This window comes from Xylocopa sonorina, chromosome 15 (genome assembly GCF_050948175.1).
Source record: "Xylocopa sonorina isolate GNS202 chromosome 15, iyXylSono1_principal, whole genome shotgun sequence".
NCBI lineage: Eukaryota > Metazoa > Arthropoda > Insecta > Hymenoptera > Apidae > Xylocopa > Xylocopa sonorina.
This window is the reverse complement of record NC_135207.1, coordinates 2,021,929-2,044,367: the sequence shown is the minus strand read 5'-3', so window position 1 is coordinate 2,044,367 and position 22,439 is coordinate 2,021,929. Positions and strand designations below refer to the sequence as shown.

At 35.0% G+C, this 22,439-nt stretch overlaps 2 protein-coding genes across 2 annotated transcripts in view; one reads left to right on the top strand and one right to left on the bottom strand.

Annotated features, from left to right (window-relative positions):
• The window catches only part of Nlg-5 (neuroligin 5), a 68,544-nt gene extending 66,268 nt beyond the window's left edge, over positions 1-2,276 (bottom strand). Inside the window, exon 1 of the mRNA XM_076907205.1 lies at positions 1,965-2,276. Coding sequence (XP_076763320.1) covers positions 1,965-2,159 — 195 coding nt within the window. The 5' untranslated portion in view covers positions 2,160-2,276. The remainder of the gene's footprint in view (positions 1-1,964) is intronic.
• A 16,958-nt stretch (positions 2,277-19,234) lies between these two features.
• Positions 19,235-21,793, top strand: Ap-1mu (adaptor protein complex 1, mu subunit). Its single transcript, XM_076907104.1, has 2 exons — positions 19,235-19,392; positions 19,714-21,793. The coding sequence occupies exon 2, from the start codon at positions 19,731-19,733 to the stop codon at positions 20,997-20,999; it is 1,269 nt and encodes a 422-aa protein (XP_076763219.1). The 5' UTR covers positions 19,235-19,392; positions 19,714-19,730; the 3' UTR covers positions 21,000-21,793.
• Positions 21,794-22,439: the final 646 nt, after the last annotated feature.

Here is a 22,439-nt window from a genome sequence, read left to right as displayed (position 1 = left end):
GTCTACTCTAACTAAACATAACCAATAATAATAAAATAACAATAACAGATTTTATACGAAGCAAAGAATTATCTGAGTTCGCTTAAAAACAGTGTAAAAATTGTAATAAAAATAGTAGACACTGTTTTTAAGCGAACTTAGATAATCCTTTGGACAACGTAGCAAAAATTGCAATAAAAATAGTAAACACTGTTTTTAAACGAACTTAGATAATTTTTTGCTTCCTGTAAAATCTGTTATGCGTACGTAGAAAATGATTTTGTCAAGATTTAATTGAACTATTGTAGAATGTGAACGATTCTGATTGTGTGCGAATGAATATGCGTGGATGACAGGATGTTTAGAAGGTAAAATAAATAGAGTGATTGTGTGTGGTTGCTTCGAAGGTGGTTTAAGGTGTGAAAAAAGATTGTTTGGAACCTTGCGAAAAGATCTGGCTACAGAATCGTGTGACTGAGAATAATGAGGATGGTGTAAACGTAACCGTGAGCATCTGAAGAATAGATGTATGGGGAATGCATGGGGAACATGGTGAATCTGAGGAACAAAAGCAATCAGTATTTAGTGATAACCTAAAAATCGAAGAGTCAGTTGCGAGCAGCGACTAGGTAAAGAGAGAATTAGAGTTATAAAGTTATAAAGAACGAGTAATAAAGTTATAAAAAAAGAGTTATAAATTATTTAGTGACTAAGACTAGTTAATAACTTAGTTAATAAAGTAATTAAGTTAGTAAAGTAACTTAGTAAAGTACACACCTATTTATTAGCGACAGTGAAAACTTATTTCTCTTCTGAACACTAGTGAGATTATCCTACATTATTTGCAAATAATTTTTACTCACGTCCAGGGTTAACTATTCGAAATGAAATTTAAAAGGAATCTTTCATAAATTTTCGTACACACCTATTTATCAGTGAGAGTGAAAAATGATTTCTCCTCCAAACACTCGCGAGATTTTCCTACATTATTTTCAAATAATTTGTTACTCATGCTCAGGATTAACTATTCAAAATGAAATTTAAAAGGAATCTTTTACAAATTTTCGTACACACTTATTTATTAGCGACAGTAAAAACTTATTTCTTATTATTAATTATTATTAAAAAATTTCTTACTCACGCTTAGGATTAACTACTCGAAATGAAATTTAAAAGGAATCTTTCACAAATTAAGATTTTCCTATACTATTTTTAAATAATTTCTTACTCACGCTCAGGATTAACTATTCGAAATGAAATTTAAAAGGAATCTTTCACGAATTAAGATTTTCCTATATTATTTCTAAATAATTTTTTACTCACGCGCAGGATTAACTATTTGAAATGAAATTTAAAAGGAATCTTTTATAAATTTTCGTACACACCTATTTATTAGCTATTACTGTAAAAACTTATTTCTCCTCCAAACACTCGTGAGATTTTTCTACACTATTTTCAAATAATTTGTTACTCATGCTCAGGATTAACTATTCGAAATGAAATTTAAAAGGAACCTTACACAAATTTTCGTACACACCTATATTTATTAACGACAAAGAAAAATGATTTCTCTTCCAAACACTCGTAAGATTTTCCTATACTATTTTCAAATAATTTGTTACTCGCCCTCATGATTAACTATTCGAAATGAAATTTAAAAGGAATCTTTTATCAATTTTCGTACACACCTATTTATTATCGACAGTGAAAACTTATTTCTCTTCTGAACGCTAGTGAGATTTTCCTACACTATTTTCAAATAATTTGTTACTCTCGCTCAGGATTAACTAATGAAATGAAACTTTCGATGAAATTTATAAGGAATCTCACAAATTTTCGTACACACCTATTTATTAGCGATAGTAAAAGCTTATTTCTCCTCCAAACACTCATCAGATTTTCTTACATTATTTTTAAATAATTTGTTACTCAAGCCCAGGGTCAACTATTCGAAATGAAATTTGATAAATTTTATTGGTACGCACCTGAAGAATCCCGCGTATCTGTCCGCTCTTGGTCTCGACGATTCGCGAAGCGTAACGGATCTGGGTGGCAGCTCGCGACCCCTCGCGGCTGATCAACACCAGGACAACGATCAGCACGAGGCAGCCGTTCGATCTGCAGAAGGACCTTGTGGCCAGCGGCCTCTTCCTGGCCGCCGGCTGGCATGGCAAGAGCATGACAGCATTTGCTGGCGGCCACTCGAAGCGACGCCAGCAGCATAACCGAGGAACGCGACTTCAGCCACGGCCTCTAACCTCTGCCGAGGGCTCCCCAAAATCACCTTCGCACGCTTCACCTACCGCTGCAGATCAAAGGAAAGTTTACGGTTTACAGAAAATCTTATATCAATCGTTTTACTATATTTTAAATAGCTCCTTCTCTTCTGCGCTATTTTTTAGAATTACGGTTTACAGAAAATTTTATATCAATCGTTTTACTATATTTTAAATAGCTCTCTCTACTATGCTATTTTTTAGAATTACGGTTTACAGAAAGTCTTAAGTCAATCGTTTTACTATATTTTAAATAGCCCTCTCTTCTATGCTATTTTTTAGAATTTACAAAAAATTTTAAGTCAATCGTTTTACTATATTTTAAATAGCTCTCTATTCTATGCTATTTTTTAGAATTACGGTTTACAGAAAATTTTATATCAATCGTTTTACTATATTTTAAATAGCTCTCTCTACTATGCTATTTTTTAGAATTACGGTTTACAGAAAGTCTTAAGTCAATCGTTTTACTATATTTTAAATAGCCCTCTCTTCTATGCTATTTTTTAGAATTTACAAAAAATTTTAAGTCAATCGTTTTACTATATTTTAAATAGCTCTTTCTCTTTTACGCTATTTTTTAGAAGTTTTTTTACGCGAATCGATTCACTTTAACCAATTTGCTATTAGTACATAATTCTTTGATTTGAATTATTAAAACTTTTCTGTTTTAAGTTTTCGCGTTTATATAAGTTTGGTTACTTGTAGAGTTTTTTACTTTTCAATGCAACAAAATTAACGTTAAAATATATTTAATATATAACGAATAAACTCCTGCTGGTAATCGATAAGGGCTTTAGTTGAATAATAATGTATAACACGTTCGAGTTTTCATTTATTGATCGCTATTATTAAAATTTTTGGCAGTAAAACTCGAGTTCTACTATTAATCTTAAATTAATAGATAGAAAATCTTATGCCAATCGTTTTACTATATTTTAAATAGCTCTCTCTTCTGCGCTATCTTTTAGAAGCTTTTTTATACGAATCTACTCACTTTAACCAGTTGCTGTTAGTACACAATTCTTTGATGCATTAATTATTCCGTTTTAAGTCTTCGCGTTTATATAAGATTGGTTACTTTTAGAGTTTCTTGCTTTTTAATGCAACAAAATTAACGTTAAAATATATTTAATATATACATATAACGAATAAATTCGTGCTGGTAATGAGTAAGGGATTTAGTTGAATAATAATGTATAACACGTTCGAGTTTTCGTTTCATTATTGATCGCTATTATTAAAGTTTTTGGCAGTAAAACTCGAGTTCTACTATTAATCTTAAATTAATAGATGAAATTTCACACTTACAAAATTATTATGTATACGCATTTTATTTATTGTTATATTTTAGTTATGTTTTAGTTGTTTTGCATTATACATTTAAATTTCACACGAATGCATAAAGCATTCGCAGCCTAACCATTACTCGCACGCCTAATTCAAATCGCCTTTACTCCAAGCAACAGATAATTTATTCGCAAAAACGATTTCTCTCTCGAAACCGCCAAAATTCGTTTCGACAAATCTAGAAAATTGTATTCGAGACGTACCTCAACTGTCACCGGAAGCGATGCAATATTCGCGGTACTTTCAATCAGCTGCGCTCGAGGTCTCTGGCTGCGTCTCGTAGGCCATACAGAGAAACTCTTCGTCGACGAATCGTTTCGTAACTTCGTTATGCAAAGCGTCGAGGAGTGGTTGCAGCCCGCGTGGCCCGCGGCGAGACTCCTTTTCCCCTGTTTCTGCCCTCCTTTCTCGGCTGTCTTTCCCTCTCGCCCTCTCTTTCTCTCCCTCTCTCACTCTTCCTCGGTTGTGCAAGTTAAATTGCACTCAAAACATCCCTCGAACGAGAGGGAGGAACACTACGCAACTTGAATAAAAACTGTCCCGTTTCCATGAGAGTCTCGCGGCTTCGTAACGTTGGTCATTTCCTCGTGGAAACGCGTTGAGTCGTCGAAATCGGCTGATCTGAAACCAACGAAAGACCAGAGTGAATTCTGGGGTGCTGTTTGCATGGAAAATGACTGTCAGAAATGGGGGATAATATTGGGAGGTTGTAAATGCAAGCTGTAGAGTTTTTAGGATAATACAAAGCACTTAAGTTCGAGATTTCAGGATTTTCTAGTTTTTTGATGTTGAGTAACAAAGGTCGAGACAGTTACTTCAATAAAGATAGCTCAGTTGCAAGTAGGTTTTCTTGTAGTAAAATTGAGTTCAGAGAATCGCAGCGTTTCGAACTTGTAACCTTTCTTCAATTGCAACTTTTCAACAATTAATTAGGCGATTAATACTATATGTACGGATTACACTGATAGTGCAGAAGAGAGAGCTATTTAAAATACAGTAAAACGATTGACATAAGATTGTCTATCTATTAATTTAAGATTAATAGTAGAACTCGAGTTTTACTGCTAAAAACTTTAAAATACCGATCAATAATAAAATGAAAATTCAAACGTGTTAACATTATTATTCAACTAAATCCCTTACTCATTACCAGCACGAATTTATTCGTTATATGTATATATTAAATATATTTTAACGTTAATTTTGTTGCATTGAAAAGCAAAAAATTCTAGAAGTAACCAATCTTATATAAATGCGAAGACTTAAAACGGAATAATTTAAATAATTCAAATCAAAGGATTATGTACTAATAGCGAATGGGTTAAAGTGAGTCGATTCGTATAAAAAAGCTTCTACAAAATAGCGTAGAAGAGAAAGAGCTATTTAAAATATAGTAAAACGATTGACTTAAGATTTTCTGTATTAAACTAATGTTACGACCCCGTCGATACGGTGTTAATATCGATAAGATAAGAATAACTAATCTTCCTCAGAAAAAATTCTTCATTCTTCACTCTTCCACAATAATTCTTCATCCCCAAAGTTCCAGACTTAACTCACGTGAGATCTTCCCACCTCTCGACAGCTTTCAAACTGCACGCCCTGAATTGTAGGAAGACTGGAGGGGGGATGGAGAGTTTTTAGGATAATATAAAGTTCTCAAGTTCGAGATTTCAGGATTTTCTAGTTTTTTGAGTAACAAAGGTCGAGACAGTCACTTGATCAAAGATATCTCAGTTGCAAGTAGGTTTTCTTGTAATAAAATTGAGTTTGGAAAATCGCAGCGTTTCGACCTTGTAACCTTTCTTCAATTGCAACTTTTCAACAATTAATTAGGCGATTAACACTATATATACGGATGACACTAATTGACGTTAAACTGACGTTACGACCCTGTTAAAAAGGTGTTAATATCGATAAAATAAGAATAACTAATCTTTCTCTTCCAGAAAAATTCTTCATTCTTCACTCTTCCACAATAATTCTTCATCCCCAAAAGTTCCAGACTTAACTCACGTGAAATCTTCCCACCTCTCGACAGCTTTCAAACTGCACGCCCTGAATTGTAGGAAGACTAGAGGGGGGGATGGGAAGAGCGGATAACATTGGTCAGAAGGTGAACGCGGAGCAAGAAGCTTGATCAGAGAAATAGCCCACGGGGAAGCAAGTTTTCTCGGAGCAATCAGTGCCTCGCCACGTTCACCTTTCGACAACCACCGCCGCCCTCGATGTCTGAACCAGTGATACATCTCTGGACTGCGCCATTCTCTCTCTCTCTCTCTCTCTCTCTCTCCCTCTCTCTCTCTCTCTCTCTCTCTCTCTCTCTCTCTCTCTCACTCACTCACTCACTCTGTTTTTCTTCTTCCCAGCCACGGACAATTCGAGAGCCCGGGTAACGCGTGCTCCGGTTCTCAATGAAAGTCGAGGTTTCCGGTAACCGCGGCTGGATATTCTTCGCCGCGGGCGAGGAGACTTGACTTAATAGAATTTCACGAGGGCGTACACGTATAGGCTAGTTCAACAACACTTTTTGCCCGGCTCGGAATTAAATTTTAACCCTTTCAGGGCTGCGGTGATGCGGTTATAGTGCGATTGCGCCGTACTGAGCTCGCAGCTTCATATATTTTCAAATAATGGATATATATAATATATATATTTAAATAAAAGAAAATTGTTGGATGAACCACGATTTTAGAACCAACTGAAAAGTGTAAAGTAATTTTTGCTAGCTCCATACAAAAAGTCTTTGTATATTTTGAAATAATAGATATATATATATATATATATATATATATATATATATATATATATATATATATATATATATATATATATATATTATAGGTGTATATATTTAAATAAATAATAGATGTATATATATATTATAGGTGTATCTATTTAAATAAAAGAAAATTGTTTAATGAACCACGATTTTAGGACGGACTGGAAAGTATAAAGTAATTTTTGCTAGCTCCATACAGAGAGTCTTCATATATTTCGCAGCTTCATATATTTTCAAATAATGGATATATATAATATATTATATATATATATTTAAATAAAAGAAAATTGTTGGATAAACCACGATTTTAGGACCAACTGAAAAGTGTAAAGTAATTTTTGCTAGCTCCATACAAAAAGTCTTTGTATATTTTGAAATAATAGATATATATATATATTATAGGTGTATATATTTAAATAAATAATAGATATATATATATATATATATTATAGGTGTATCTATTTAAATAAAAGAAAATTGTTTAATGAACCACGATTTTAGGACGGACTGGAAAGTATAAAGTAATTTTTGCTAGCTCCATACAGAGAGTCTTCATATATTTCGCAGCTTCATATATTTTCAAATAATAGATATATATAATATTATAGGTGTATATATTTAAATAAAAGAAAATTGTTTTATGAACCACGATTTTAAGACGGACTGGAAAGTATAAAGTAATTTTTACTAGCTCCATACAGAGTGTCTTCATAAATTTTACAGCTTCATATATTTTCAAATAATATATATATATATAATATTATAGGTGTATATATTTAAATAAAAGAAAATTGTTGAATAAACCACGCTTTTAAGACAGACTGAAAAGTATAAAGTAATTTTTACTAGTTTCATACAGAGAGTCTTGAAAATTTGTAATTGAGAATTTTTGAAAGAACATGAGGCACATGTAATAAAATTGTTAGTGATTTAGGTGAACTATTTATTAATTATCGATTGCTAAATCTTACCACCATTTTTGCAGCTATTAAAAATTCACAAATTTATAAATTTTTAGGATTGTCTGTATGGGGCTAGGAAAAATTGTTTATACTTTTTAGTTTGCTTTAAGAACGTGATCCATTAAACAATTTTTTTTCTTATTTAAGTAATTATTTTGTATCTGTTCATCTGTATCTTTGTGTCTTTGAATACGATATCTCGAAAATCATTTCATCACTTTTTTTATACACAAGCAAATATTTTACTCTTACTAGTACAGATTCTTAATTGAGATTTCTAATTTGGATTGAACCTTTTGATTCAAAAGATGCAGCTTTTTAAAAAAAGGATAGACACAGATGGATGGATGAATTTTTAAGCGTCACTTTGGGCTGCAACGGTACCTTCGAGTGATTTCAAATAAGAAACAACTTTTTTCTCTTTCCACTATACATTTGTCAGCTAATTATAGTCAACGATCAATCATCGTTCTTTCGCTTCTTTTGTAAAACTTACAAATAGCAAATTCGCATGGCTCGAAGAAACATACGCCCACATCAAAACGATATAAATCTACATTTAAGCATAGAGCAACAGAATTCATTTGAAAATCATATAAATCACTTTGAGAGCAAGAAGAGCATTTACACAACGAAGTTAGATCTAAATCATATCTACAATAATATTTTTAAATACTATGTATTTTTCTACACATTTAAATTAACCACAAACTTAAGCGTACATATATAAATTTTGAATTATTGCAATAATTACGAAAAGTAATGATATCAATTAGTTATCCAAAAATATTTTTTATCATACAACATTTACAGTTTTCATTTAAACCAGTCGAACAGTCGGTGCTATTTAATTAATACAAACAATGTTGTTAAATGCTACTGTTAGCATTAATTAATAATATGATTAATAGCGTTCGTGCATTAATAAAAGTTATATTTTCCACGAATTTATTCTGTTCTTGCAGAGAAACAATTTTTCTTGTTGCCATAGAATTTCACCTGAGCATGGATAAACGTGCATGTGACTTACAAGATGAAATATATATCTCAGGATTCTTAGCAAGCTCCTAGAAATGACTCAGCATTCAAAGGGTTAAGGCGGACAATCTGCGGGGAATCGTGGCGGAAAATTGAACGAATCTCAAGCGAAACGACAGCAGCAAGATGGTTCATCTTCCCCCCCAGAAATGATTTTAATTTTTCTGCTCCGTTTTTTCCGCTATTTATACGACGCGATATAAAGAAATTTCAGCGAAACGGATATTTTCGGATTTACACGGTTCTCTCTGCGATATTATTTTCGTAGCAATTTCTGCGTTCGAGCCGTTTCGAAGGTAAAAATGGTGGAGTGATTAAATAAATACTGATATTTCCTTCGACAAGTGGACAGGATTTACAAACTGCGCGTATAAAATTGTGAAACTGGTAAAACGTATTGGCTTCACGTTTCGCAGCTGCGCGTGTATCAATGAATGCACAGAAACTCGGATCCGCGTCCCGTGGAAATTATTAATTGTTTTAAACACACGCGGTATAAACGAGTAGCGAGTTTTAATTGAATTGTAATTTCAATTACGAGGTAGCTCCATACCAAATAGGTTTACAAAAGCTCTCGCACATCGAATATTCATTTCTGTTCTCCCCTATTCACCCCGCAGCTTGCCTTCGCTGTAGAATCATTAAATCGTGGATACACTTAAATAGAGAATATAAACCGCGTTCCGTTAACATTCGTCGGACAATTAAACGAAATTAATAAAGAAAGGATTTACGTAATGCAAAGCAATTGTAATCAGCACGTTGCAGTTGGACTTCGATTGTTCGAATTAAACACGTCGCGTGCTATTTGAATAATTAAATATCTCGGATTGTTCAGTAACTGTGATTCGTGAAGGAATACAGATTTGTTGCTTTGAGATATTTCATGAATATCACAATTTTTTTGAATATTCTCTGCCCTACTGCAATATTTTTCTATCATTTTTCTTCATTTTCAATAGTGACATTGACAAGAATGACAATTTAGAAGCAAAATAAAAGCAATGTAATATCAGGTTTAGAAAAATGAGTACAATTTTTCAAATTAGACGTGTTGCATGCTATTTGAATAATTAAATTTCTCAAATTGTTCAGTAACTATGATTCGCGTGAAAGAATACAGATTGATTGCTTTGAGATATTTTACGAGTATCACAATTTTTTCAAATATTCTCTGTCCTACTGTAATATTTTTCTACCATTTTCTTCATTTTCAATAGTGACATTGACAAGAATGACAATTTAGAAGCAAAATAAAAGCAATGTAATATCAGGTTAAGAAAAATAAGTACGATTGTCCAAATTAAACATGTCTCATACTATTTGCATAATTAAATACTTCAGATTGTTCAGTAACTGTGATTCGCGTGAAGGAATACAGATTTGTTGCTTTGAGATATTTGACGAATATCACGATTTTTTCAAATATTCTTTGCTCTACTGTAATATTTTTCTATCCTTTTCAACAGTGACACGACAAGAATGACAATTTAGAAGCAAAATCAAAGCAATGTAATATCAGGTTTAGAAAAATGAGTACAATTTTCCAAATTAGACGTGTTGCATGCTATTTGAATAATTAAATTTCTCAAATTGTTCAGTAACTGTGATTCGCGAGAATGAATACAGATTGGTTGCTTTGAGATATTTGATGAACATCATAATTTTTTCAAATATTGTCTGTCCTACTGTAATATTTTTCTACCATTTTCTTCATTTTCAATAGTGACATTGACAAGAATGACAATTTACAAGCAAAATAAAAGCAATGTAGTATCAGTTTTAGAAAAATGAGTACAATTGTCCAAATTAAACACATCGCATGCTATTTGACTAATTAAATATCTCAGATTGTTCATTAACTGTGATTCAGATTGGTTTGCTTTGAGATATTTGACGAATATCACAATTTTTTCAAATATTCTCTGCTCTACTGTAATAATACTGTAAATTTTCTGTCTTTTTCAACAGTGACACGACAAGAATGACAATATAGAACCAAAATCAAAGCAATGTAGTATCAACTTTAGAAAACTGAATATTTAATTAAAATTCGTTTCTGATTGTCGCTGTTACTCGCTTTACTTAAACTATTGACCACGTTCACGCATTTCGCGCATCGATCTTCCACTCATCTCGAACAGTAACAAAAAGATATCGCACCATCCCCGTTAGATTTCTTGTTCCTCTAAACTGTAAAAGAATATACGTTTAACAAGCATGCTCGACTGGAAACGCAGTGAGGCTCGATTTCGTGGTACTCGCGTGTCCATCGAGAGTTCGAGATAAGGGCGTGTAATCAGTTCGAGGGTGGGGCAGTCGAGCATGAAGAACGAACGCGCGAGAACACGACTCGCAATCGTTATTCATGCTGGTAACGAAACGATTTGTCAGCTTTATCGTTTAACGCGACCTCACGCGAGGCCTTTTCGTGCCGCGTTCACCGATAAAAGAACGTCGCATGTCCCGTTAGCGTAATTTAACGCGATCCAACGTTCGCCACGAGCGTGGTATCGCCACGCGGCATCTAATCGCGGATCGTGTTGAAACATTTCTCATTTCTACGGTTAACCGTTCGATTCGCCGCGCGTAAACATTCGAATAAACCGTTGCGCGTTCCCAGAACGAGGTTTCACGGGGGATCCTAATGGATCCACCGCCAAAGAACGGGTATCGTTTTACCTGGCTGCGCGGGGAACGAAAAAATCTCTTTGATGCCTTGCGAAAATAATCTCCAGCCAGGCTGGATCGGGTTAATGATTCTCGTTTTCTTGGAAAATATGGAGGGAAGGCGAGCACAAACTGGGCGCCGCTCAAAGCTTTGACGGTTTAAAGGAATTTATTCTGGAAACATGTAAGAGCGCTGCCAGTATACGAACGCGTTTTCAAGCCTACAAAGCGAATTTACATACTGCTGGAAGAAAAGAGCTTTTTTTCCGTGGTTAATTAACATTTGGATCGAGTACGATAAAAGGTGCGTTGGGTTGAACATTGGCAACCGCTGGCAATATTCTTAATTCTGTAGCAGTAAGATGAAAACGTAGGGCTAGAGTTTTGCTTAAGCATAGTCATTTCTTACTTCAGCTTTAAATGAATATTATCTACTTTTTTTATTATTATTTTTTAGCTTTCTTGGTCCTGATTGACAATATTAACTCCTGTCGATAACATAAACATGATATATCATGTTGCATTAGATACAATGGAACATAAACAGACTGCAGTAATTGAGTGCGCTTAATGACAGCGCATCAATGTGTACACAGGCGAATGTAAATATTAATATAATAGCTTTTTTCCGTGGTTAATTAACATTTGGATCGAGTACGATAAAAGGTGCGTTGGGTTGAACATTGGCAACCGTTGGCAATACTCTTAATTCTGTAGCAGTAAGATGCAAACGTAGGGCTAGAGTTTTGCTTAAGCATAGTCATTTCTTACTTCAGCTTTAAATGAATATTATCTACTTTTTTTATTATTATTTTTTAGCTTTCTTGGTCCTGATTGACAATATTAACTGCTGTCAATAACATATACACGATATATCATGTTGCGTTAGCAATACTTTTAACACTGCAGTAGTAAGATGAAAACGTAGAGCTAGAGTTTTGCTTAAGCATAGTCATTTCTTACTTCAGCTTTAAATGAATATTATCTACTTTTTTTTATTATTATTTTTTAGCTTTCTTGGTCCTGGTTGACAATATTAACTCCTGTCGATAACATATACACGATATATCATGTTGCGTTAGCAATACTCTTAACACTGCAGTAGTAAGATGAAAACGTAGGGCTAGAGTTTTGCTTAAGCATAGTCATTTCTTACTTCAGCTTTAAATGAATATTATCTACTTTTTTTATTATTATTTTTTAGCTTTCTTGGTCCTGATTGACAATATTAACTCCTGTCGATAACATATACACGATATATCATGTTGCGTTAGCAATACTCTTAACACTGCAGTAGTAAGATGAAAACGTAGGGCTAGAGTTTTGCTTAAGCATAGTCATTTCTTACTTCAGCTTTAAATGAATATTATCTACTTTTTTTATTATTATTTTTTAGCTTTCTTGGTCCTGATTGACAATATTAACTCCTGTCGATAACATAAACATGATATATCATGTTGCATTACATACAATGGAACATAAACAGACTGCTGTAATTGAGTGCGCTTAATGACAGCGCATCAATGTGTACACAGGCGAATGTAAATATGATACTGCAAATTTAACTAGCTGACAGTTGTGGCACAGCACACAGGTGAATGTAAATATCATAGCGCAAATTTAACTAGTTAACAGTTGTGGCACAATACAATCTGTGGCGATCAAGATCGCGCTTAATGTAACGACAATGTGCAAATGTTTTTGCGCAGACTGTTTAAGTTTTACGATGTTATGGGCACGACCTTACTACATTATGTACGTCTCGTATTTGTATGGCAGAGTCGCGGTTCGAGTTTGGATGCAATCAGTAGTTACTGAGCTCGTGGAGAGATGGAAGAAGGGGTTGTTTGCGAAGAAAGGATAGCCTGATCTGCAAAGATCCTGGCTACTCTGTAAACAAGTCGTAAGATCTGCGAAAGGACTTGTCTTGTTTTCTTTCCAGGTATTTATACTTATTTTTGTAGCAACCAGTTTGGCCAATCGCGGTTCCTGTACGTTGGAGTGCGCTCGTAGCCTTCCATGGCTTCCATTTGAGTAAATTATGCGGCGTATGCAGTCTACAGTCTACTTAGTAGGCTTGAACTTAGAATATCTACAAAATTTACGTAATGTACATGCTAGAGTTTGAATTATTTACAAAAATGTTTAACCAGTTAAGTGCGTTCGACGTGTATACTCGTCGGACCAAATCTCTACTGCGGTGCGTTTCACGTGTATACTCGTCGTGTGAAATAAAAAATTACCATTCACCATAAAAACTCGAAATTTCAATAAAATGTAATAAGAATATTATTTGGTGGTATGTTTCCTTTATATACAAAGCTTGAAATTTTGTAAACTATTTTCTTATTATTCTTGTTTATTCTTGCAATCTTCAATTTTTCTTGCTTATGTATTTTATTATTTTTTGACCATTTTCAAGCTTTTAGTAAGAATAACGTATTCAGAAACGAATTGTCAGTTTTTCTGACGAATAACAATGACGAATAATAATCCTTCCTCGTTTCTCGTAAAATGTATAATAGTATGTACTTGTTTTTAATTCCTCACCTGGTGGTGATTTTCTGAAACTAAATTCCACGGTTAACTGGTTAAAATCCGAATGGTGAAATTTATTTAATCATATTTCAATTCGATTTTGTTGGATATGGATTTTATAAATAACTAATAGCAATTTATTTTTTCTATAGTGTTCTTTATTTCCACTGGAAGTGACATTTTCCTTGCACTCTCTCTCTTTAGAGAACTGAACTGAGATTTAAACATATAGAGCCGAGGATCTAAAGCATTGGTTACTAATTAAATGTGTCTTTTATATAAACAAACTTTAGAAATATATATCTGTAAAGAAATGCAATCTCTTCTCAGTCGAGGACAAGAGATTAATTTTTGTAATTGGTTTCCAACGAAAACCAACAGATTCTAAATTCCGCAAGTCATAGTATATATCGCCAATCTTTTTTAACCAGTTAACTGTGGAATTTAGTTTGAAAAGATCAGCACAGGGTGCGGAATTAAAAACAAGCAACGACGTATATACACGTCGAACGCAAGGAAAATGGTACTATTATACATTTTACGAGAAACGAGGAAGGTTTACCTTTTTTATTCGTAAAAAAAGCTAACAATTCGTTTCTGAATACGTTATTTTTACTGAAAGCTTGAAAATTGTCAAGAAATAATAAAATAGGTAAACAAGAAAAATTGAAAATAGCAAGAATAAACAAGAAAAAGAAGAAAATAGTTTACAAAATTTCAAGCTATATATATGAAGAACACATACCACTAAATAATGTTCTTATTACATTTTATCGAGATTTTGAATTTTTGTAGTGAATGATAATTTTTTATTTTACACGACGTGTATACACGTCGAACGCAAGGAAAATGGTACTATTATACATTTTACGAGAAACGAGGAAGGTTTACCATTTTTATTCGTAAAAAAAAGCTAACAATTCGTTTCTGAATACGTTATTCTTAGTGAAAGCTTGAAAATTGTCAAGAAATAATAAAATACGTAAACAAGAAAAATTGAAGATAGCAAGAATAAACAAGAAAAAGAAGAAAATAGTTTACAAAATTTCAAGCTATTTTATTACATTTATCGTGATTTTGAATTTTTGTAGTGAATAGTAATTTTTTATTTCACACAACGAGTATACACGTGAAACGCACCGCAGTAGAGATTTGGTGCGACGAGTATACACGTCGAACGCACTTAACTGGTTAATTCACATCAGTTCGAGTTCCCAAGGTTCATCAAGCTCCACATTAAGAATCGAGTGATCATTTCGCACTGTAACAAGAACCAACCCACTACAGAGTCTGACCATTTACAGAAACTGCTTGCGTCCGTGCCAGTTTATATTCCACTCGGACGATCCTCACTTACAGCTGGTGCAGACTTCGAATGGGTTAACAGCCGATCTTCATCGAGGCATTCGCTGGTGAGCCCTTTTAATTCAATTCCATGCTCATCGAGGGTCCATCGGAAACGATCGGATCGTGGCAGCCAACGCATTTCCGGGCAAGCCACACAGGGGGGTGGCGCGCGTCAGGTTGAGGAATCGAAGTGCCGCTAATTTAATTCCAGGTCTCAATTATCGGTCGCGACGGATTCCCTGGACGCCTCTTCTAACTTTCAATCCTCCCGCGAACGAACGAACGTGGGTAGGTGGAGCTCGAACGATACACCCGCGAGATTCCTGGCCCTCTCTCTCTCTCTCTGCATTCCGCCACTTTATCTTGGGATTGACGTTTCATCCGCAGGAATCGACAGACCGGGAACGAACGGGTCGGATTGCTTTGCGGCCTAGCGCACAACGTGTCCGGGGAATAAAGGCGGGGACTGCAGGCAGAAACGGCGAGGGAGCGGCGCAAAAGGCTGGGAAAACAACGGAGGAAAGGCGAACGGGGGCGGGAAGATTGTGCTCGTTCTGTTCAGAGGAGAAATTTCGAGCTAGCTCGGATGGAAAAGATGATGGGACACGAAGCAGTGGTGAACGCTTGCGATGGAAGGGTTTGATCCGTGTCAACGATGGATGCGACGTTCTGCGTGTGCGGTTACGGTACGATTCGAGTTCTCTAATTTCTGTTGATGTCGCGTTGCGACTATGATCGCGCTCTTAATTAAAAATGAGTTTATGGTGTTAGATATTTTTGAGGATCTACACATATTTCTTACCTTTTTTTGGTACTTTAATTTTCCTAAATACCAGAATTAAGGTTTTAAAGGTTGCTTTGGAATCTTGAACGATTCGCACCTTTAATGCCTTAACTCAATAGATAAGGACGTGGCATAACCTCGAAGAAAGCTAACCAACATGTCAACCAACTGCGTAGCCCAATCAATTCTTTTTGGAGTCTTATCCCTACTATAAGGTAGTTATCATCTTCACATCAGAGGAGAGGTAGCAAGCTGATTTGCCAGTCGCTAAAATACAGTTCATACATAAGTTATAAAAAGTGCAAACTAGAATCAGTATTAAACAAAGTTACAACCAAGTCACAACCAACCACACTGGTTGGTCTTATCTAAAATATTAAAACCAATCAAAAAAGTGGTCCTTGGTATTCTAACCAACCATTAAGCAAGATGAAGCTAGAGATATAACAATTGATAAGCATTTTTAAGTAGAATGAAACTATGTATGTAAAGTCCTTCAAGTTTAAAAATCGCGATTCTATCAGAATAAAAAGATGTACATCTATTTCATCCATTTTTACATTTTGTGATTAACATATTTATTCAACGAAATTGTCTATTTTTTTCAGTACAAGAGTGCGGTGAAAGAGGAGAGCAGAATGCTTTGAAGGGGACAAAGAGAAGGAGAAAATGCATTTCCTCGGCCAAAGGACTGCTAGTTCTTTTCCTATTGACGATTGTACCTTATAATCGAGTTGGACTCGTTCAATTAGAATGGAATGTCTCGTGGAATGTCGTGCAAACAGCGTTCCGCTATTGGATCTGAGACGATCGCGTCCGGGTAAATAAAATATTCCTTCTTCGTAGCTATTCGGAAGTCGACGAGATGAACGATTTCGAAGTTGTACAGCGATTAACACGGAAACGATATTTATTCGTTTATCGCGCAAATATTCTCGTCCCAGTCGAATGCTTCCATCGAAATGTTTGATTTCGTTAACGAGCCTCGTCGACAGTTTTCGTCGCCTCGTACATTCGTTGCAGACCCTTTATTTTTTCACGGCTCGAATAAAGTGGCCAAAAAGATTTGTTACTCGCTGGCAGCGTCATCGTAATCGCGTTATCAGAAAAAACCGTGTCGGTGAGAGGGATTTTTTCAGTGTAAGTTATTCTCCAATTTGTTTGCGGTAGAATTGGCAATTTGCTTTATACAAATGCATTTTTGTTGTTTGCAAAAGTATTATATGTTAGAGAGTTTAAAGTACAATAGCGAGCAGAATATTATGACGAGTGTTAGTTTCTGTTTTTATTACTAATGCATATAAATTTTTTTTTATTATTTTGCTTATAAGATAGTAATGTACTGTAACATAGAAAAAGTTGATATTAATTTAATTTTGCTCTTAATCTTAATTTCTATCGTCATTTTACTATACTTTTCTCATTAAAGAATCACTTTCTCTGTGGCTCTTTCTCTCTCTCTTTATTTCTATTGATGATTTTTTAGTTTGCGATCAACTTTACAATTTTATTTAATTTCGTTTAGATCATCACATTAACAACACTTTTATTCAGTTGTTGCGAAACTAACATTGATTTTATACACGTAAAAGAGTTTTCACTCTCTCAAAAAGGTATACATCGTTCTCTACAAATTAATTTTATCACAGCTATTCTTAATAAATGCGGAATCCAACGTGGAAGCTCAACCCTTTGTCCAGTGGTCTCTGTCTTTGTGCATTCTTTTGCAGATCGAATTCCCACATTCATTTCCAGTTCTTTGTACAATTTTCTACCCAAGTAACTCTAACAAGGCGATCGAATTTTTTTCTCGCCACGCATACGTACCAATCATGTTTTCACGCCTCAATGATGGAACTACACGGCGAGATACGGTTTAATTTAAAATTAAAAGGACCCCAGATCGTTGTACTGTTCCATGGGGGGGCGCAAGAATAGACAGAGATCGTTGGATTTCCGCGCTATCTTCTACCTTCCGTTCCTCTTTCAAAGTCCACGCGGTTTAAACGAAGTTCAATCACCTTTACCCGGTTCTTTTATACTTTATAGCGAGCACATCGCACTGAGCGATCGCCGATGCGGCTTTTGTGCCGAACAATTGCCTACCTCGACGCACTATGCTGCATTTTGTTACCCAACACCAATGGGCCCCTCTGTTGTTATGCAACGTTGATGTAGATTTCGTTGATGTACAAAGGTTTATTTTATATTGTTTTATTCCTTTATTGATGGAAAGAAACCACCTTCGTTTGATTTCAAAGAAATAAGATTTTTCTGCGACCTGGAACTTCCTATTTTCCAAAGTTCCGTGCCTTAAAGAGTTAAAATTCACCAGAATACCTGGCAGTATATAAATGAGCCGCTTATTTTGAAAGTGGCCTAACTCCATTTATCTTCAAATCGAGATATTTAAAGTTTCGCGTTTCAATGAATTTAAAAATATACGTATAGGATACTAATGATTTATACTGCTTAAGCGTATCTAAAGATGTTAAATTTAAAGTTCCTGTTAAAATAGTGGCAATTATTAAGTAAATAACGTGCGTTTTCTTATCAACAATGGAGTTGGGCCACTTTCAAATTAACAGCCAGATTCGTTATAAAATTTCAAGGTGCCCAAGTCCATTCAACATAATTTAAGATGTTTCAAATTGAAAAAAAAACAATACCGAATTTGTTTTATATATGTTGAAAACACTTCGGAAACGTAATTTATGCGATTCAAAACATTTTTTAATTTATTACAGAACATAGAAAATTACAAACATAAATTTATTACAAAACAATTTACTATTCGTCTACAGTTTGTGCGTGTGAAAGGGATTTGAAGAAATCATGATGTTCTGGTGGTATGTATCGTAATAGGTCAATTATGTCCTTAAATTTTGCTGTTGTAATTTGTCTAATATTTTTATACAATGGTGTCAATACAATATTTGCGAACTTTCTTGGTCTACCCCGACGTGGTAATAAATTCAGGACCCTGAAATTTTCATTCTCATTCATCGATGTCTTATAGAAAATTTTCTATGGTTCATTCCTGACAAAACGCATCCAACATATTCTTAGCCAGTTTACTGATTCTCCATAACTATTAATTAATTATTATTATTATTATTATTCTTACTAATTATTAATTGGAATTACCTTCATCACTGCTTTCCGACATTATCAATAGTAAATATGTTGAAGTAAGACGTATAAATGGAGTTGGGCCACTTTCAAATTACACGGCTCAGTTATCTAATTGACTCCGAAAACTTATGTGTGAAAAATTTATTGTATTTGCTCTGAATATAAGCAACCTGAAATGCTTCACTGATATGTAACATAAAGTTGTACATGTAACCATGGTAACCGTCAAAAAGTTGAAAAATCGAGTTAGGTCACTTTCAAAATAAACGGCTCAAATATTGCCGTCTATAAAGCGTTCGAATGACGCGGAAGGGAGAGCCGGTCGATATCCGACGCGAAGTTGGCAACGCATGCGCCTCGATCGCGGCCAGTCCCGGGGAACTTCAGGACGGTCCACAGTGGCACTCAAGCTGTTGGGTGGGGAGGGTTTCTTTGTCAATAAAATCTCTTCTTTTCTCTATTTTCCAAGAGAAATTCCTTTCAATGTAAATAACCGAAGGACTAATATTCCTTAAGGAATTGGAAGCGCGTGTAAGTGTTCGAATAACCAACGAATCTGTCTCTGAAAACGCGTTCACTATTATTGACGTATCCTCGAGTGTCAAGTTGTACTTTCTACGGATTCTCTTATCGCAATCTCGTTTAAATTCCACATATTTTTCTCCAATACGAATTTTGTCCACGATACATCTAATTTTGCCTCCAATTTTGTCGTATTTCAATTGATATTCTTCCATTTGTTATTATAACCTCTGTTACACCTGTCGATGCAACTTTCAATGTAATTTTGTAATCTTCGATCAAGATAGATCTGAGAGATAGGATAACGAATAGGCGTTCTTTACTTTACAGTTTAACAGAGTCTCAAGATGTCTACGTCCGCGATATACATTTTGGACGTGAAGGGCAAGGTTCTGATCTCGCGGAATTATCGTGGAGATATAGAGACCGGTGTCATAGAGAAGTTCATGCCGTTGGTGATGGAGCGCGAAGAGGAGGGCAATCTCACGCCGATTATTCAAACCTCTGAATGCACGTACGCGTACATAAAATACAATAATTTGTACATCGTGTCGACTACAAAAAAGAATGCGAACATCTCGCTGGTTTTTGTATTCCTGCATAAACTGGTTCAAGTAATGCAAGAGTATTTCAAGGAATTGGAGGAGGAGAGCATACGGGACAACTTTGTGGTCATTTACGAGCTTCTGGACGAGTTGATAGACTTTGGATATCCGCAGACCACGGATAGTAAGATTTTACAGGAGTACATTACTCAAGAAGGACATAAACTCGAAATCCAACCACGCATTCCTATGGCTGTGACCAATGCCGTATCTTGGAGATCGGAAGGCATAAAATATCGTAAGAACGAAGTGTTTCTTGACGTGATAGAATCGGTGAATCTCCTAGCGAATGCCAACGGAAATGTCTTGAGTTCGGAAATCGTGGGTGCCATAAAAATGAGAGTTTACCTGTCCGGAATGCCAGAGTTAAGATTAGGCCTTAACGATAAAGTTCTGTTCGAGTCTACAGGGCGCGGGAAGTCTAAATCGGTAGAACTGGAAGACGTGAAATTTCATCAGTGCGTCAGGCTATCCAGATTCGAAAACGACAGAACTATATCCTTCATTCCTCCCGATGGAGAGTTCGAATTGATGTCGTACAGATTGAACACCCACGTGAAACCTCTAATATGGATCGAATCTGTTATCGAGCGACACGCTCACAGCAGAGTGGAGTACATGATAAAAGCAAGATCGCAGTTCAAGAGACGTTCCACGGCAAACAACGTTGAAATAGTAATCCCAGTGCCCAACGACGCGGATTCTCCCAAATTTAAGACTACCATTGGCAGTGTGAAGTATTCGCCCGAGCAGAGTGCAATAACTTGGTTCATCAAGTCATTCCCTGGCGGAAAGGAGTACCTGATGAGAGCACATTTTGGCCTGCCGTCAGTCGTTGGCGAAGACGTGGAAGGGAAACCGCCCATTCAAGTTAAATTCGAAATTCCATATTTCACTACCTCTGGGATTCAAGTGCGATATCTGAAAATCATCGAGAAGAGCGGATACCAAGCCCTACCGTGGGTAAGATACATCACGCAGAATGGAGATTACCAATTAAGAACTAATTAAATAGAGCTCGCGAAGGGAAAAAGACACTTTTTAACAGATTATAATAATCAGCAATTTTAGGCTCAGAAGCCTTGAATGGTAACTGTGACGTTACGAGTAATGTTTATTGCAAATAGAGAAGTGAAAACTAGTCGGTTTGCTATGCTTAGTACGCTTTCGTGCGTTTACAGTTACATTTCTGGCTGTTTACAGAAACAACCGTGGTTCATACGAGAATCGGGACCCTTTCGATAATATGAAATTAATGTTTGCAGTATTTGAACAGTAGTTTCCCCCCATCAGTGGCGTTTATGGTGTTCTACCATCAGTTGCAATACTCCCATATATTTTACACGCTGTGAACCCAACTGTTCTTTTAGAGATGTTTACAATAATCTTTCGTGTTATCATAAATCACGTTCAAATGCAGAGTACTTAATTTATTAACTATATATTTTTTTTCTCGATGCCACATTGGAAGTATACACATATACATACATTATGAATTGTATTTTCTATATACAGGGGTTATTCTATAATAATTATTAAATGATTCAATATATATATATATATACATATATAAATATAGAAATGGAAGAGTTGTAAATATATCGGACACCATTGTAACTGAACGTTTTCATGGAATTGTTAACGAAGTAATAAAAGTTTTTCTGTAATAATTTAAGTTCTAATAGTATTACATCGGAACTATTGTTGTATATCAGTATGACAACGGATAATAATGCTGTTATTATTGTAAACAATGTATTAGTAACTTAAGACACTCAAGAGATGTATTAAATTTTTAACAGAAACACGTCCAGGTGTTTTTCGTTATCCCGCGAAAATTTAATTCATTTTATATTGTACAATTCTACGCTTTTATTTAATTCCCCAAAAATTATTTCTAAAGAAAATGAGGCGATTTTTATTTCAAGAGAAAAAAAAGAAAAATCTGTTTCAATACTGATACGAACATTTCCATAAAAAAATGCTAAAAATATCGAGGATTATAAATCGTTATCATTTTTTAAGTTATCACTGTTGAATAATTTGAATGTTGTCGGAGATACGATACGCGAAAAATTTGTTCAGTTTGTATTACATTAAAAGGCTTTCGCAATAAACAGCGTGGTTTTATGAAGCTGAATCCCGTAACAACGCAAATTTTGCTGAATTTAATCTCCAACAAAGGGGATCCAATTTAAATGAAGCATCTGAAGCACTGTCGGCAGAAACGTATTCAATTCTGCTTTTACAGTTGTAATAATTTAAAAAACAAACAGCGATCCTCTAACATTAATTCCAGCGTGCAGCTGCTATCTGTTTGGTAACAAATAATTTTATTGGTCCCGATATAAACTTTGCAAACCCCGTATTTTTATACCCTTCGTAGAAAATCATTGTTTATCTAAAAATAGCAGCTGTGAGGGCTAATAATTCGACTGTTTTATTCCACGA